The sequence below is a fragment of the Urocitellus parryii genome, chromosome 12, assembly GCF_045843805.1.
Source record: "Urocitellus parryii isolate mUroPar1 chromosome 12, mUroPar1.hap1, whole genome shotgun sequence".
Classification (NCBI taxonomy): domain Eukaryota; kingdom Metazoa; phylum Chordata; class Mammalia; order Rodentia; family Sciuridae; genus Urocitellus; species Urocitellus parryii.
Window position 1 is genome coordinate 5287437 of NC_135542.1, and position 18553 is coordinate 5305989.

Sequence of the window (18553 nt, forward strand, 5' to 3'; positions counted from 1 at the left end):
GTGAGGGGTGAACCGGTTCTGGGCAGCAGGATGCTGTGGTACCTCGGAGTCTCTGTGAGACCCCAACACTAGACACACTTGGCCCTTTTGAAATCTTAGGAGAAGCCTTGGGAAGTTGTATGGCAGAGGGGAGCAGCCTCTGCATCTCAGTCCCCTCCAACTTGCCATGGTGTAGAGAGGGAACTGCAGCCACGATGGGACGGACATTGGCCATGTCCCTGTGTGGGACACAGGCCTGATTGAGTTAGGGTGCATTCTTTGTCTCTCCCTTTCTTGTGATTATCCCATCTCTACATTTGTGCTTTAGCCACCTGTGAGTCCCATCTCTGGTTTCAGAGAGAATAGAGGGTGTTATGGGCCAATAGACACAATAAACCCTAGAGATTAGATGCTACCCTACTTTCCAGAAAAGACTGGGCACACCATGAGTTGCACAATGATGGGACCAGGGTCCAAAAGCTGCTGAGAGGGAAGGACTGGTTGTGAATGCATTTTTGAAGGCTCCAAGCTGGAACTCTAGTGGCACCAAGCAGGGCAGATGCTGGTGGGGATGTTTGGGTAGTTGTTGGTGAACACCTGCGCACCTGAGATGGGTAGGCATGGAGGAGAAATCGGCAGCCCATAGGGCTGTTGAAAGTGGTCTTATGTGAAAAGAGGCTCAGGTATGGGCACAGGAAATGACATCATTGCCTTGACAATGGATCAAACAGAACATGGAACCCTGGTATCCAGGCACCCACTTCACTGACCAAGCCATCCGAGCTCACTTGGTTGGAGCCACTGGAGGGAGAAGGATGTTCTCCTGTGGTTGCAGACAATGCCGAGCCTCAGGCTCCCAGGAATCTCAGGGGGGCCAACTAGCCCTTTTGTGGATACACTGGGTGAGGCTTCATCTTAGACGCCAGAGCCTCTGGCGATTGTCGCAGAGGAGCTCAAGAGTAACAGTGAGTAGCACAGGGCAGGTGAGCCCAGCAGGCCCTCTAGTCTGATCCCTGATGAATGGCCCAGGACTCCTATTCTGACTCTGTGTGTGTGTGTGTGTGTGTGTTTGTACTGATGGGAACTGTCCCATTGTGCTTTGACTCTAGTGTATTGGCACAAGTCATTTTTCTGTTTGTCACCATTTCCATTTTGACCCCACCATTCTTGGTCCCAACCCAGGGTGAAAATGATCAGAACACGGAGGAGCCCTTCAGGGTTCAGAGCCTTGAACCTTACAGGCAGGACCAGCTTAGGAATGAGCTCCTGCCTGTCATTTGTGGGAGGAACCTACATTTCAGCAGCAACATGGGGTTAATCTCCTGGGATTTCATCCCCACCCAGCAGGTGCTGGATCTCTTGTTCCCAAAACAGCCACCTTCTTCAGTCTTTACTCCTGGTGCCACTCCACATCCTCCAAGGGGACAAGAACCTCAGGTTCTGGATGGATGTTGTAGAATGCCCACAGAGCCAACTGCCAGGCTGGGTGGGGTGCAGTTGCTGGGCTTTGCTGATGTTGTCATCCCCCACAGTTCTTGGAACCTTCTGTGGCAGTGGCATCCAGGACCCCAGCAGCTGTGAGTAGCAGCTCCTCACTGCTTCACTCCAGCGAGCAGGTGGAAGACAGCCGCGTTGTTCACGTCCTCCTAGAGGGACAGAGCCTGAGGGAGACAAAGCGCATCCCGGTAAGCCCGACAGCAGGGCTGCCTCCTGGGTGTCCACACAGTGGAAGGCAGGAGACACAGCCAACCCCAGGGCTATGGTGGGAAATAAAGAAGAGAGAGGTCCGTCTTAAGGGCTTGACCTGAGGAGGGAGAGCATCAGCATGCCCAGCTTCAGTGGTGAGTGGGCCTGTGTATGGTGGGTTTTGCAGGCCAGAAGTGCAGACGGAAGTGCTGTGGACAGATGAAGGCAGAGATATGTCCAGGGTGCAGGCTGCAGTGCCTAGAACTTGGTATTCTCAATGAGTGAAGTTGGAGCAGAGGAGGTGGCAGTGACTTGTCACATGTGTAGGAGGGGATGTGTTCCTGGTGGCAGGGAAGAGAACCTCCTTAGCATGACTAGGTGTAGGAATTTGGGGTCGGGATCACCTGGGGGGTCATGCCAAAGCTTCGGAAATGTTAGGCTTTGCATGTATGTAAATACGGAGCTAAAGGGGTTCTTGGCAGAATTTCTATGGATGTGCAGTAGACACGCTAATGCTGCAGGTGTCCAGCTGCAGAGGAGACATGTTCAGTGACTGCCAGTGCTGAGTCAAGTACATCATTACAACCAGACCCGCACCGAGCTTCCAGAGGCCAGGGCCTCTCAAAGCTATCATGAAGCACTCAAGTGCACACTCTTGTATCTGAGTCCGTTTTGTGTCGTGGCAGTCAGGACCCAAATTTTCAGTGCATCTGCCTCTTCCACCCACAAAGGCAGCCTGCATCCCAGATCACACTTGGTGCGCAGATCCCTGGCCCATTGCTCTCATCTCAGTGAGATGAGAGTGTGTCTGTGCATAGGCAGTTTGGTCCTTTGACATGAGTGGAATGTGGCTCCCCAGGGGGAGGGGAGATGGCAGGTACAGGCAGATATTTGTACCAGGATTGTTCTAGTAGCACATTGCAAGAACCCAGGTGGTATATGGAGGACACACTCAGGTAGCAGGATAACAAGATTGTGCCCTTGTATATGTAGCTGAGATTTCTCCTGAATGTTTGACCACAGTCTTCTGGGTAGCTCTTCTAAAAGCCATTCTCTGATGACATTTGTCCCACCCTGATCCAGGTGACCTTTCAGGAGACGGTGACAAGCCTCATCCGCAGGGCCTTGGACCAAAATTTGTTGCAGCATGAGGATGTGGACAACTTTGAGCTGCTGTATATGATGTCTGAGGATGAGAGTAAGTAGGACAATCAGACAGTGGGGAGACATGATCCACAGTGGGCTCAGGATAACTGACAGCCAAGAGAAAGTGGGCCTTGGCCCCAAAATACCAAAGTGTGATGGGCCTGGCGGAGACTCTCAGGGGTTGTGGGTGTTTTGTGGTATAATCCTTGAGTGCCACCTAACAATTCTCTCCACTTCGCTCTGCAGAAATCAAGGTCTCTGACCACGCACTCGTGTGTCTGTCCATGAATCTGGGAATACAATATTTCATCGTGAGGAAACGCCCCCAGGTCAAGGGAAAGGAGGTAAACACCTACCTTATTCAAGCTGTGCATGTGCTGCCATTCCACTCCGACCTGAGGAAATAAGAAGCCTCAGCACCTGGACATATTTGCTGGAAGCCCATAGAGCCAACTGACAGTCTGGGGTGGCTTTCTGTTTCTGGGTTTGCTGATGTTCCATCCCCCACAGTTCTCAGAATCAACCTGCAAGTCCTCCAGGCCGCTTTCCCACAAGCAGGTGGGAGACACCTGCTTAATTCGTGTCCACCTAGAAACACAAAGTCCAGAGATGGCCAAGAGTGTTCTGGTAAGCCTGGGAGCAGGGGTGTCCCGTGGTGCTTACACCTGGGTGGGGAGCAGACACTGGTCCAATACCATGGACTACTCATGCCCTCTTCAATTTGGAGCTTCTGGATGATCAGGAGGATAGATGGGAATCAAGAAGGGAGAGGTCAGTGTGAAGGGCTGGAGCTGAGATGAGCGAGTGCAGCAGCTTGTCCACTGCCATGTCTGAGGGAGTCTGTGTGTCAGGTGGCAGCATGCAGTCCAGAAGGGCAGGGACAGGTATGGGTGACAGATGAGAATAGGACAGGAAGTAGGTTGCAGGTTCCCTTGTATGGGATGCTGACGTCTATGGAGGAGGACAGCAGTGTGAGGTTCTGCATGTTCCTTGAACAAGGAGCTGAGAGAGTCTCTCTGCAGAGTCGATATGGATGTGGAGCAAGCACACTAAATGTCCAGGTAACCCAATGACCACCCTTGCCGGATGAGGTGCCCTCCTACATCCCAGCCAGCACTGAGCCTCTGGAGGCCAGGAGCTCTCGTGGCTATCTTTCAGCACTCCTGTGTGTGGTCATGTTCCTGGGTCTGTTTTTGGCCCTGGCAATCCAGACCAAAGCCTCTAGGTTTTGTGCCTAGGCCATTCCCAATGCCGCCTGCATCCTCGGGCAGACCTGGGATCTTGGAGGCTATTGTCCCATTCCTCCCAACTTGTGGGATGAGATTGCATCTGTATGCAGGTAGTGGGGTCCTTTCACTCCGAGAGGAGTGCAGCTCCACAAAGAGCAATGGCAGGCCCAGGAAGTCCTATGTACACGGATTGGGCTAGTAGCCTGTGGGAAGAGCCCACACGATGAGCAGGAGGTCAGCCTCGGGTAGTAGGGTCATGGATGTTGCCCTTGTATTTAGAGTGGAGGTGCCTCCAGAATGCCCCTGCCCACTGTCCTTGAGTAGTCACTTCAAGGCCCATTTCCTGAAGGCCTGTCTCCCATGCTGCTCCAGGTGACCTGCCAGGATAGGGCTCCTGTCGTCATCCGCAGCGCCCTCGACCTACACTTCCTTACTGAGGAGAATCCAGAGGATTATGAGCTGGGCCAAATCATCTCTCGCCGTCAGAGTAAGTGAGACAATCAGATAGCAGAGAGCAAGGGTCAGGATGTGGACTCAGGTCAACTCTTAGCAACAAAGAGTAGTCTCTGACCCCCAAGAACACTCCAACAGGTGTGTTGGGTTCGTGCACAAAGCCAACTGCACTTCTGCTGGTGGAAGGTCTTGAGGTCCAATAGTATACCCCAGTGGATATTGCGGCTCCCCACCAGGTGCCCTCCCCTGGACATGAACAGGCATCCAAAGCTGACATCTTTGAGGAGTGAGGAGGAAAGCCTCTCTCCAGGAGCAGTATGTTTTCATGGTCTGGGATAGGAGTGGTTTCAAAGGAACATGGGAATGCATGGGCTAAAGAGGGAACTGGCATTTTGTGGACTGAAGCAGTACTATTGAAAGCCTTCTGTGTGACCAGAAAACCACTGCCTGGGCAGAGCATTGCCAGGATTCTAGCAAGCAGTAACAGGATGAAATTGGGAAGAAAACACAGCCTGGGAGACAGCCTGAATCATCTGTTTTTGCATAAATTCCATGGTCTTACGCACCTGAGTCCACTAGGCAAGGAGTGATCACAATAGCCAGGTTGTGATCCCTAACTAAAGTCAGATGAGGGCTTCCTGAGCACGTAGCCACAGAGCTCATCTGATAATAATGCCAGCGCTTTTTTGTTGGTTGGTTGGTTGGTTTTTGTGAGCCAAACACCACAGCAGCCATTATCCCAGCCTATGTACCCTGAAGACCACCATCCCTATGAGTTCTAGGATCACTTGTCTCCTATCTTAACCTACTGTTAGGTTAGTAGAGTCTATGGAAGAGGAAGTCTGTCTGGGGCCTTGGTAGCCTAAGAAATTCATAGCAGAGATCTCCACATCCAACCCAGAAGGGATGGAGAACAGGCTCTAGGTTAGAGGAGGGCGACAGGAAACACATGTTCAGAGGAAGGAGAAGCGGCTGTTGTATTCCCCCACTCGGGGTCATGGCACCACTGGGCCATACACCATGTTGGAGGGAAGCAGTCCCTTTGCTGGTCTTTGGAACCATTGTTCTCAGTAGGGCAGTATTTGGAATGTGGCCTCCATTCTCAGAAGCCTGGTTCACATGGAGGCGGGCTCCACCAACGCAGAAGCATGGCTCTAACGTGGTATCCGTGCTGGTCAGCCTGTCCTCACTGTGGCCATACTTGAGGAAAATAACTCAGAGGAGGAATCCTAGGCCTTTTCTCTGGGTTTCATAGCTTTCTCTTTGGTTGTGCACTGAGGCTGTCCATAAAGCTCTAGTGTGTGGCAGTGGAGAGCTCCTCAGCCCTTGCCACAAAGGCATAGACTGGGAGAGAGAGAACGAGGCTGGCAGAGAGGGAGAGAGAGAAAGATGGAGAGGGAGGACCTCTACTTGGAGAATGAGGATTCAGTGGAGCCAACAGGAACAAGGTACTGTTGCCCAGGGCACAACCCTGTTTAGGTCTTCCTCCAACCATGCTCAACCTTTCTTCCAGTCCCTCCCACCCCCCAGTAGTGTATTCATCTTGAATGAGAATTTCATGTTGACATCAGAGCACTCACCATCCAATGCTTCCCTCCAAACCCACCTATGAAGATGGCTCATGTGGGGACTGAATCTTCGGCACAGGAGCCTTTTGTGGGAGATTTCAGATGCAAACCCTAGTGGTGTGCTTTGGCAGATGCAAGAGGACCTGAGATATTCTGGAGTCCAAAGCCTTCGGTAGGAACAGACATTAGGTCTGTTGAAGTGCTCTGCCTAGTTCTTCCTCAGGGAGGACTGTGGAGGCTGTCTTTGTTGGTATTGGTGCTGAATTGGAGAGCTCTCAGGTGTGTGGCTCTGGCCTTTTCTGGCACAGGCTCTCAGATGTTGGCGTGTCCTAGGGAGCACCTCCTGAGTGCCACCTTCTTTTTGTACACCCCTCTCTCCCCAGAGCTGAGGATTCCAGCAGAGGCCAACGTATTTTATGCCAAGAATGCTCACAAAAAATCCAACTTTGTGCTGAGGAAAAGGAGCCTCTCCCAAAAGAATGATGGGTGGATCCAGCCTCAACCTCCCTCTCGTCCTGGAAAGAAGGCTCCTGCCCTCCTGAGGATGCTTGCAAAACCATTCTGCTGCTGTGTGCCTGGGCGGGGCTGAGGCAGCCCAGGAATATTTACATTGATTACTATTTTCTTCAAAGTTTAAATCTATAGTTTGCCATTGTCCTTGACCTTGTTTAGTAACACAGTTGTTACTCTATCCTGTATTTGTTGTTTCCATTAATATATTATTATTTTAAAATATATATGTTTTTGTTACCTGATCTACTGTGATGATTTGAGTATACTAAATGTAGCAGTGATTCCTAAAGGACACATCCAAACCAACAGGAAGGAATGTTTCATTCTATCAGCAAGAACTTTGGTTTTTAGGAGTTTGGCAGATGGCGTTATCTGAGTCAGTTTTCCAATGGGGGCAATGAAGTATCAGCTATGATGGTACAAACACAAACAAAGACACACAAACACACACAAGAGCACACACACTCACTGAGAGATAGATAGACAGATGGAGTTGGTCTCTGCTGAAATACTTTGGAGACACGGTTCTGATTTCTCCCCTTTTGGAGTATTTTCAATTGCACAAGGTGTCTTGCAAATGAACCCATGTCTGAGGAAGACATGCATGTGTACTTCACATGCCACTTTTCACATAGCAGGAAGGTCATGTCATGTAATATTTTTCATGCAGCTGTCTTTTGACTGTGAACCATCCCATGAGGTCAGCTGTGGAATTTTCAACTTGTAGCATCACAATGGGGATCCACTCTTTGGATTTGGGGATATTTCCGATTTTCTTGATTCAGATTGGAATGATATATATATTAGTTTTTGATGAAAATTCTGCATTTGATGGTAATGAATGTCGTGCATCTAGGAATCTGTAGAGTGCAGACAATGAATGGATGCCTCCTGTTGTCTGGACTGGTCTGAAAAGTCCTGTAGCATCTGAGCATGTGTGAGGGCTGTACAGGTCTTGCAAAAAGTCCAGGTCAGATGATCCTGCACAAAGCTGAACTCCTAGTGGTCTCCACAACAGTGTAAGGGCCAAGGAGAAACACACTTCCACACAGAAGTTGGGAAGCTACCTTATGAAGGTGATCATAGATACGGGATTATTAATATATCCAGGTTGGCATCTATTATTTTTTTAGCTTTTGACTTTCGCAGCTGTGGGCATCTTGACAACCATCAACTCCCTGTAAGCACAGACAACTCTATAAGAACCTGAGGATAAATTTCCCTGTGCATGTCCCCTTGTGAAACTGCTTAAGCACCGCCTGGTTTACACACAGGTGGAATTTCTAGGTCAAAGTGTGCATGTTTACTTCTTTGACTAAGCACTGCCAGGTGGCTCTTCTGCATAGCTCTACCTGTGGCCAGGATTGTATTATCTAGCTTTCTAACTTTTGCATGTTGAGTAGATACATAGTGGGAGCACACTGTTTTTGTTGGTATTTTTCTTGGTATCTATTCTGATGCTTTTCACTGGGGGATTTTTTCCTGTGAAAACGGGCTTCCTCTACTTGACCTTATTTTCTTCTTTTTAAAATTTTTTCAATGTGACTTTTTAATTTTAGTTTTATTAAAGACATTGCCCCTTGCTTGCATAGTCTATATCTAAAGCACTAGTCCTTGCTCCAAGGCCCAGCTTGCTCTCAGCTGCCCCAGGAGGGGAACAGTCTTTGGCGGTAGACAAGAGACACCCCTGCAGGGGGCACAAGTGCTTTGGCCCTCTGGTGTCTTGCCAGCAGTGCTTCCCATGCTCACAGAGGGTTTCAGACACTGAGTCAATGGTCCAGGTGGTCTTTTGTTCAGTCTGATCTCAAATTGAGCTCCTCTGAGAGGTCATATTGAAGTCCTTGTGTGTACCTGATCCATCATTTTAAACAATATTCCAAGTTCACTTTTTGTGTGTACGTGGGTTCTGGGGATTGAACCCAGGGCCTTGAGCCTGTGAGGCAAGTGACCTACCTGAGCTACACCCTCAGAGACCCCTGTAAAAGTATTTCCCCTTTGCCTCGGGGTCTAAGTTGCCAAGGCTGACCTCAAACGTTCCTCTTGCCTCAGCCTCCCTGGTGGCTGGCATGACAGGCATGCACCTGGGACTGTCACACTCGAGCCTGTGATGGGAACTCATGTGCATCTGTCCAGGGCTGAGCATGGTTAGGCAGAGCTGTGCTCCAGGCTCCCTGCAGGGCTGTGGAGGCTTCTGCTGCCCAGCAGCCCTGGTGCCATGGCCAGGGCTCCTCCCAGCCGAGGGCAGGCAGCTGCCCATTGCTGTAGGCTGACCTTATTTTCTTCTTATGGCACTCGTCCGTTCTCTGGAGTATGTCGTATGGTTTGTCCATCAGGAGTCTAACAGGTCCTCTAGAACCTTCAAACAATTAGTAAAATTCCTAAACAGTAAGTGAGCACGCGCAGAAATTGGGCTAATATTTTGGGAAGAACAATGTTGGATGATATATTCATGGCTTGAATATATCATCCAACATGAAGTTATATTTTATTACTTACAAAATGATAAAATAATGAAGCAATACCATGGGCTGAGCTAAAATAGATCCTTAGGATCTTAGGCATTCTGTAATAAATCTGTGTCACTTGAAGTGTAGAGTTGATCGACTCTGAGTAATGAAACAGAAGTAAAGGTATCAAAGCAAATGATCATCTGTTTCCAATTTTCTGTGATTTGGTTCAAGTGGTAAAGTGGTGATATTTATTAATAATGGATCAAATAGGTTCATAATTGTTTTAGAGTACAATTAGATGCCTTCAAACTTTAGGCTACATGGGCACATTTGAGAACGGTTCCAGCCATTCTCTCATCCTTTGGGTCATTCCCCTCCTATGTCCTGTGAGACATTTTCTATGTGAGGCTTTAAGAAGAAGAAGAGAATATTCTGTAAAGAAAACCTTGTGATCTGTGCAGTATGAAGTTGAATGGGTTCATTCAGAAATCAGAAATTCTATTGAAAGATATTTATTTGCATGAGCCAAATAAAACCTATTTTTAGGCATCCTGGTGAAGACAAGGTTTTATCTTTATGTCTCATTTTCTATGTTTTGTTGTTGTTGTTGTTGTTAGAATGAAATTCATATGTTGCCAGACCATTCTATCAGATGTGTAACTAGATGCCATTTAAATTACCCACTTTTACATGGTAGACAGTTTTTAATGAACACTGCCTGTCTGCACCTTTTTTAAAAACAGGACTGGGATCAGAAGCCCAAATACCAATGGTTAGCTGGAACATATTTTTCATTTGGCCTATCTGTCAGTATTCCCTGAGGTCATCTGTGCAATCAGCTTCGTTACTCCTGCTCCCTCACTGGATTTCATAGAAACCATATGCTATGTATGAATCAGGGACACCAATCCCACAACATAGCATTCTTGGAATATCCAAAGTCCCACTTTTCACTTCGCCATGCCTGAGATCAGCAGTAATATTTATCAGCAAATGTGAGATTTTCAAAGATCCAATTCTATGTGCTCCTTTCTCATAGAGCCTTAGGCAGGGATATAGCATACATAAATATTAAGTAAAGTCCATAGTTTTTAAAATGTCATCCATTGAATAGTTGACACATGTCTGAGATACTTTTTATTTTGGAGGAGGTATTATTTAATAGGGAATTCCAACAGCTACCTAATAGTGAAATGAGAAGTCTTGCATCCATTTTATTTTGTTTCTGATGATTTTTATGAGTAAGGGTAAGATACTTCCTTGTTCTGATGCAGATGTTGCCCACTTTTGTGAATGGATGCGGGGTGTCACCTACTACTTGCATATCTGCATATTGGGCTTGACACTGCTATCGTACTTGGTAGTTGGCAAAAAGTCAATACTGAAGTTAAGCTCTTGTGTTCTAGCAGCAGAGCTGAAGATCCTTGATGTGCCACCTTCTGCAATCCATGCTGCTCTCTTCATGTTCCTTATTGACTTCCTGGTGATGAGCATCATGGTCTCCTGGTCTTGAGAATGGCCAAGCATTGCTCTGTGAATGTGGAAGATGGGCATGTGGAAGGCTCCAGGGAGGAGGGATCATTGAACATGTACTCGAATCCATGTGCCTGTTGAATGACCTGTTTTTTTATTTTTGGGTTTTAAGGGAGACACTGCCCTAAAACACTTCTGTGCAGCTGGGGATGCAGGCTTCTGCTTCACCTTGCAGGAAGCATTAACGAATCCTTTCCAGAAGACATGAGAAGAGAGAAGTGAGCCTCTGGTATCATGCAGGTTCCTTGCATTGCCCATGGGCTAGAAGAGAGAAGAGTTGCTTCATGAGATTTGATCCCCTTTTTCCTGAAAAGTTCCACACAGAGGTGAGTCCCCAGCATGTTTAGAAATCATTTCAGACACCTTTCTGGACGGAATTGAATCAGAGCCCCTGATGATGTGGAAGAGCTAAAGATGGGTTTGCTATGAATTTTCTATTTCATTCATCAGGGCCTGAGTCAAGTCAGTCATTGTGCTGTCAACACATGAGCTGCTGGTCAAATGTGAGGAAGTGGTCTTGCTTTATGAAAACACCACCCTGATTCAGTGAGCCAGAGGCAGCCTGCAGTCCCTGTTTTCCTGTAAAGGCAGATTGCTGTGGATGGCCTCTGGCCTCGTCATGCAGCCCTGCTCAGAGTAGGGGATTGAGGGACCAGGCAGATCCCTAGTTCCTTTTGACCTTTATTGCCATTGGGCCACCCCAGGGTCCTTGGACTCTACCTGGTCTTCTGGCCTGGGTCAGGGGATGTGAGGTTTGGAATCCCCCTCTGTGGCAGGATCCCAGCCCCCCAGCCACTTGAGGTCAGCACATCCTTCCCTAATTGTGTTAGAGTTGGAGACTTCTCCCACCCATCCTCATCCATGCTCATCCCACATTTTGTAGCTTGGCACCTGAGGACCTTTATTCATTGACTTAGTTGTTAGTGATGATGGTTACTAAGACTAAGTGACTCTTTCAAGTCACATCACTTGCATGGTAGGGCTAGAGCATGGATCTTCCTAATTGATTTCATGGGACTCTCTCATGGAAACTGTGACTGCTTCCTAAACACACACTCTACATTTGGAGTGTCAAAATTCTTGCCACTGCCTCCTTGGCAAGTGTATCTTGTCTTCTACGTGGGAATTTCACAAATATTTTCCTTTGGTTTGTGGAGGTCATGCAGAAGGGATTTCATTTGAAATAGCCCAAACAAGAAATACCAGTTGTCTTTTTCGCACATGGATGTGTGTAGTGAACACCCCTTTCTGTGTGCTTGCATGAGTTACTCCTTTGAATTTGTTGAAGAATGGTTGGCTGGGGAGCAAGTTAACGAGAGATGGATATCAATGGTTGTCAAGTATTCTGACGTGAAGAATGTATTGAGGATGTGAAGGCTTTTCTAGCCAGTTCCTATGGCTCAGTCAGGGATCAGTCAGAGGATTCTGTCTGGTAGACTCTTTGGCACAGATGTCAAAGTGGCCTGGTCTTACCCTGTCCAGGACTGAATGCTGAGCTTGAGTGGGAGCTTCTTGTCATTTCAAGCATTTCCATGAGTCTGTCCTCTGTTCTCTTGTATCCAAGTGGTTTCTAATAGGAAAGCAGAACAAAAATTGAAAGTATGGTGATTGATTATTTTTACCAATGTTATTTCAATCCACTTTGTTTAATACGAAATTACCTTTATGCTAGTAAGATTTCATATGTGAGGAAATAATGAAAATATTGGGGTTAGGGGATGAGAATATGCAAATCAAACATTTTTGAGCACCAAGACCCGTTTTTTGTTTTTGTTTTTGTTTTTTTTAACTTAAATAATATTAAGTGCCAGAGGACCACCGCTGCCATTCAGCCTCAACAACCTCCAGGTCCAGCCTCCAGGTGGCCCATTTCACCAGGGTGTGTGGGACCACACTGTCCTGGGATGAGAGAACAGTACCCACGGATGTTGACATCTCACAGAGTAGATATTGCCAGTGACAGTAGGGAGCTATTGGCACATGAGGAAGGGAAGAGCTCTCAGGATGGGAAGAGGGGGCCGCTTCGAGACTCATTGGGTATGGCACGAGGCTGCTGGGTGTGGTGTTGGCCTGGGCCCACTGAGTGGGGCAGATCCGTGGTCTGTGTTTCTGTACCCTCCTCTGTAGCCTGTGTTGGCAGCAGATCAGGGAATTGCGATCAGAAGTGCTCCCAGTAACACAGGCACCAGCCCCCAGAGTGTGTGCCTATCCGTTTCCCCTCCTGGCCTGACTTAGTGCCTGTCTTGCCTCAGGGCTGAGACCCTACAATCTCTGATGAGGGTGTCTGTGGTCCAGATCCAACCTGCATGGCCAACATGCTCAGACCTTCAGCTGGGTCCTAGGCTGCTGCAACCAAACTCTGTTAACTGGGTGGCCGACAACAGAGGAAGTGTCTTCCGTTGAGCTCCAGAGGCTCAACACAGTAGGTGTTGGGCTGTCCCAGTGCCATAACCCCTCCCAGGTTTCAAGGGGACTGTCTCCCCAACTCTCCCAGCCCTTGCCCACTCTCCTATTGCTGCCCACGATCTGTGGTTCCCATATGGGCATCCCGCCCTGGCTCCAACCTCACATATCCGGTATCCCCCAGTCTCCCTGGTCTCTGGGTCCAGACTCTCCTCTTCCTACAAGAATATCAGATATTGGATTTGGTCCCAGTTGATGCTGTGTTCCATCATGTGAGCTCTTAGCTTCATCACTGTGCAAAGACTCTTTTCCCACACAAGTTCGCACGACTTTTGGCTGGCTAAGAATTTTCAGGCGACACTTTTCTAATGAGTACACTTTCCTTCCTTCCGATCTCCCCCCAGTGAGCATTCCTCGCACCCTTGTCCTAGTTCCTTTATGGCAGTTTCCCTCCTTATGGCTGAGAGGACCTAGTGACCCCTGAATTCACACATTCTCCTTAATCACCAACACACTGCAGAATTCTCCAGGGGGCCATATATGCTCCTGGAAGTTGGTGTTGGAAATAGTTCTCCATCCATTAATCACTCCCTCACTCACTAATGTCCTTGTGTCCTTGAGAAAGGCTCTCCCTTTCCTGGTTTTCCTGAATAGAAATCCTCTTGCCTCTTGGGTGAATAGGGTTATGGGTTGTGCAGAGGGTGTTGGTCCACTGAGCATCTTAGAGACTGTCCTTTATGGAGCCTAATGATCCTCACTGGGGAATGAGGCCAGGGTCCTAACTGTGGTTAGTTAGAGAGGGAAAGAAGGACGAGGGAAACTCAGATGTCCCTTCATGGCCCCTGGAGTTAGAGGACTTACCCCTTTGCATCTGGGATCAGGAGACCTCATTTCCTCGAGGACACGCACACTCAGACGTAAAACTTAAGTGTGGGTTCCTTTCTGGGGTCCAGGGCTGTTGTTAGCCACCAGGAATGACAGTGCTCTCCATGCTGAGTGGAGCCATTTTTGCCAGGAAAGAGAGCCCATGGTCACGCCTTGTGCAAAGCATCCCACGCCAGGGGCTCCCATCCCTACATTCCTGTCCTGAAAGGAAGCCACTCAGAGGCAAGGTGGGTCCAACCACCTCCCATGTATTCACTCATCACTGTGTTCCAGCATCACCCCAGTGAACAGTCCTGATGGGATTGGATGTGGCTCAGAGTGTCACCCTCATGAGCTCTACCCTGCTACAGCTGCATTCTGCAGTGGGAGAAACTCAAAACCTCAAAACACATGCACATGAAAGAAAAGAGCAAGAGCCAGAGCCCAAACAGGCCAGGTGTGGCAAAGACAGCTGGAGTGCCTAGGTTGGGACTCAGAATTATGTCAGTGGGGTGGCATTGCTGCTGGCACCAGCATGATAACCGAGAGCCAGCCCTGCTCATTTTGGGGAGCAGTGTGTTGGGGAAGGCAGCAGAAATTGAGAGGCAGGATTGAGTTTGGCCCTAGGAGGAGGTTGGGTAAGAGGCCAGTGTGGGTTGGAGAGCCTGGGCAGATAGACAGAGGCCAGGGCACACCCCAAAGCCTGGAGACTGCACTTGATGTCCAGGGTTGTGAAACACCACTTCCCCTCTTACTCACAACTGAGAGCAAGGGGGCATTGATGAGTTCAGTTTGTGTGCGGCTGCATCCAAGTTCAGTTTGGCTCGGCTAGGAACCTCTGTTTCCTTGACTCAGGAGGCTGGGAGTCCAGGCTCCACTGAGGCTCGGCTGGGAGGATCGGAGTCTGAGTTTATGCCTGTGTTCCCTGTAGGATCCATGTTGGCTGAGCCTCAGTGTTTTTGTAATGAGAGGATGGGTGACCGTCATGTCTTTATCACAGGACACACTTGCTAAATGGATTTGTTTGCTCTGAGGAGGAAAGAGAGAGGGGGGAGTGGTGCTGGAGACAGGGATGCAGACAGGGGTCATGGACTTGGCATAACTCAGTCTTGGAGGTGATATCCCATCACCTGTACCCACTTCAATTCCCATGAATCCAGAGGCTGAGCCCCCTTGAGGTGAGGGGTGAACCGGTTCTGGGCAGCAGGATGCTGTGGTACCTCGGAGTCTCTGTGAGACCCCAACACTAGACACACTTGGCCCTTTTGAAATCTTAGGAGAAGCCTTGGGAAGTTGTATGGCAGAGGGGAGCAGCCTCTGCATCTCAGTCCCCTCCAACTTGCCATGGTGTAGAGAGGGAACTGCAGCCACGATGGGACGGACATTGGCCATGTCCCTGTGTGGGACACAGGCCTGATTGAGTTAGGGTGCATTCTTTGTCTCTCCCTTTCTTGTGATTATCCCATCTCTACATTTGTGCTTTAGCCACCTGTGAGTCCCATCTCTGGTTTCAGAGAGAATAGAGGGTGTTATGGGCCAATAGACACAATAAACCCTAGAGATTAGATGCTACCCTACTTTCCAGAAAAGACTGGGCACACCATGAGTTGCACAATGATGGGACCAGGGTCCAAAAGCTGCTGAGAGGGAAGGACTGGTTGTGAATGCATTTTTGAAGGCTCCAAGCTGGAACTCTAGTGGCACCAAGCAGGGCAGATGCTGGTGGGGATGTTTGGGTAGTTGTTGGTGAACACCTGCGCACCTGAGATGGGTAGGCATGGAGGAGAAATCGGCAGCCCATAGGGCTGTTGAAAGTGGTCTTATGTGAAAAGAGGCTCAGGTATGGGCACAGGAAATGACATCATTGCCTTGACAATGGATCAAACAGAACATGGAACCCTGGTATCCAGGCACCCACTTCACTGACCAAGCCATCCGAGCTCACTTGGTTGGAGCCACTGGAGGGAGAAGGATGTTCTCCTGTGGTTGCAGACAATGCCGAGCCTCAGGCTCCCAGGAATCTCAGGGGGGCCAACTAGCCCTTTTGTGGATACACTGGGTGAGGCTTCATCTTAGACGCCAGAGCCTCTGGCGATTGTCGCAGAGGAGCTCAAGAGTAACAGTGAGTAGCACAGGGCAGGTGAGCCCAGCAGGCCCTCTAGTCTGATCCCTGATGAATGGCCCAGGACTCCTATTCTGACTCTGTGTGTGTGTGTGTGTGTGTGTGTTTGTACTGATGGGAACTGTCCCATTGTGCTTTGACTCTAGTGTATTGGCACAAGTCATTTTTCTGTTTGTCACCATTTCCATTTTGACCCCACCATTCTTGGTCCCAACCCAGGGTGAAAATGATCAGAACACGGAGGAGCCCTTCAGGGTTCAGAGCCTTGAACCTTACAGGCAGGACCAGCTTAGGAATGAGCTCCTGCCTGTCATTTGTGGGAGGAACCTACATTTCAGCAGCAACATGGGGTTAATCTCCTGGGATTTCATCCCCACCCAGCAGGTGCTGGATCTCTTGTTCCCAAAACAGCCACCTTCTTCAGTCTTTACTCCTGGTGCCACTCCACATCCTCCAAGGGGACAAGAACCTCAGGTTCTGGATGGATGTTGTAGAATGCCCACAGAGCCAACTGCCAGGCTGGGTGGGGTGCAGTTGCTGGGCTTTGCTGATGTTGTCATCCCCCACAGTTCTTGGAACCTTCTGTGGCAGTGGCATCCAGGACCCCAGCAGCTGTGAGTAGCAGCTCCTCACTGCTTCACTCCAGCGAGCAGGTGGAAGACAGCCGCGTTGTTCACGTCCTCCTAGAGGGACAGAGCCTGAGGGAGACAAAGCGCATCCCGGTAAGCCCGACAGCAGGGCTGCCTCCTGGGTGTCCACACAGTGGAAGGCAGGAGACACAGCCAACCCCAGGGCTATGGTGGGAAATAAAGAAGAGAGAGGTCCGTCTTAAGGGCTTGACCTGAGGAGGGAGAGCATCAGCATGCCCAGCTTCAGTGGTGAGTGGGCCTGTGTATGGTGGGTTTTGCAGGCCAGAAGTGCAGACGGAAGTGCTGTGGACAGATGAAGGCAGAGATATGTCCAGGGTGCAGGCTGCAGTGCCTAGAACTTGGTATTCTCAATGAGTGAAGTTGGAGCAGAGGAGGTGGCAGTGACTTGTCACATGTGTAGGAGGGGATGTGTTCCTGGTGGCAGGGAAGAGAACCTCCTTAGCATGACTAGGTGTAGGAATTTGGGGTCGGGATCACCTGGGGGGTCATGCCAAAGCTTCGGAAATGTTAGGCTTTGCATGTATGTAAATACGGAGCTAAAGGGGTTCTTGGCAGAATTTCTATGGATGTGCAGTAGACACGCTAATGCTGCAGGTGTCCAGCTGCAGAGGAGACATGTTCAGTGACTGCCAGTGCTGAGTCAAGTACATCATTACAACCAGACCCGCACCGAGCTTCCAGAGGCCAGGGCCTCTCAAAGCTATCATGAAGCACTCAAGTGCACACTCTTGTATCTGAGTCCGTTTTGTGTCGTGGCAGTCAGGACCCAAATTTTCAGTGCATCTGCCTCTTCCACCCACAAAGGCAGCCTGCATCCCAGATCACACTTGGTGCGCAGATCCCTGGCCCATTGCTCTCATCTCAGTGAGATGAGAGTGTGTCTGTGCATAGGCAGTTTGGTCCTTTGACATGAGTGGAATGTGGCTCCCCAGGGGGAGGGGAGATGGCAGGTACAGGCAGATATTTGTACCAGGATTGTTCTAGTAGCACATTGCAAGAACCCAGGTGGTATATGGAGGACACACTCAGGTAGCAGGATAACAAGATTGTGCCCTTGTATATGTAGCTGAGATTTCTCCTGAATGTTTGACCACAGTCTTCTGGGTAGCTCTTCTAAAAGCCATTCTCTGATGACATTTGTCCCACCCTGATCCAGGTGACCTTTCAGGAGACGGTGACAAGCCTCATCCGCAGGGCCTTGGACCAAAATTTGTTGCAGCATGAGGATGTGGACAACTTTGAGCTGCTGTATATGATGTCTGAGGATGAGAGTAAGTAGGACAATCAGACAGTGGGGAGACATGATCCACAGTGGGCTCAGGATAACTGACAGCCAAGAGAAAGTGGGCCTTGGCCCCAAAATACCAAAGTGTGATGGGCCTGGCGGAGACTCTCAGGGGTTGTGGGTGTTTTGTGGTATAATCCTTGAGTGCCACCTAACAATTCTCTCCACTTCGCTCTGCAGAAATCAAGGTCTCTGACCACGCACTCGTGTGTCTGTCCATGAATCTGGGAATACAATATTTCATCGTGAGGAAACGCCCCCAGGTCAAGGGAAAGGAGGTAAACACCTACCTTATTCAAGCTGTGCATGTGCTGCCATTCCACTCCGACCTGAGGAAATAAGAAGCCTCAGCACCTGGACATATTTGCTGGAAGCCCATAGAGCCAACTGACAGTCTGGGGTGGCTTTCTGTTTCTGGGTTTGCTGATGTTCCATCCCCCACAGTTCTCAGAATCAACCTGCAAGTCCTCCAGGCCGCTTTCCCACAAGCAGGTGGGAGACACCTGCTTAATTCGTGTCCACCTAGAAACACAAAGTCCAGAGATGGCCAAGAGTGTTCTGGTAAGCCTGGGAGCAGGGGTGTCCCGTGGTGCTTACACCTGGGTGGGGAGCAGACACTGGTCCAATACCATGGACTACTCATGCCCTCTTGAATTTGGAGCTTCTGGATGA

At 49.3% G+C, this 18553-nt stretch overlaps 1 protein-coding gene across 1 annotated transcript in view; it reads left to right on the top strand.

The window, feature by feature from the left end:
• Positions 1-18553, top strand: part of LOC144249838 (uncharacterized) — a 59173-nt gene that overhangs the window by 37417 nt on the left and 3203 nt on the right. Inside the window, exons 7-14 of the mRNA XM_077792035.1 lie at positions 2749-2863; positions 3058-3155; positions 3322-3438; positions 4413-4527; positions 6445-6509; positions 17753-17867; positions 18062-18159; positions 18326-18442. Coding sequence (XP_077648161.1) covers positions 2749-2863; positions 3058-3155; positions 3322-3438; positions 4413-4527; positions 6445-6509; positions 17753-17867; positions 18062-18159; positions 18326-18442 — 840 coding nt within the window. The remainder of the gene's footprint in view (positions 1-2748; positions 2864-3057; positions 3156-3321; positions 3439-4412; positions 4528-6444; positions 6510-17752; positions 17868-18061; positions 18160-18325; positions 18443-18553) is intronic.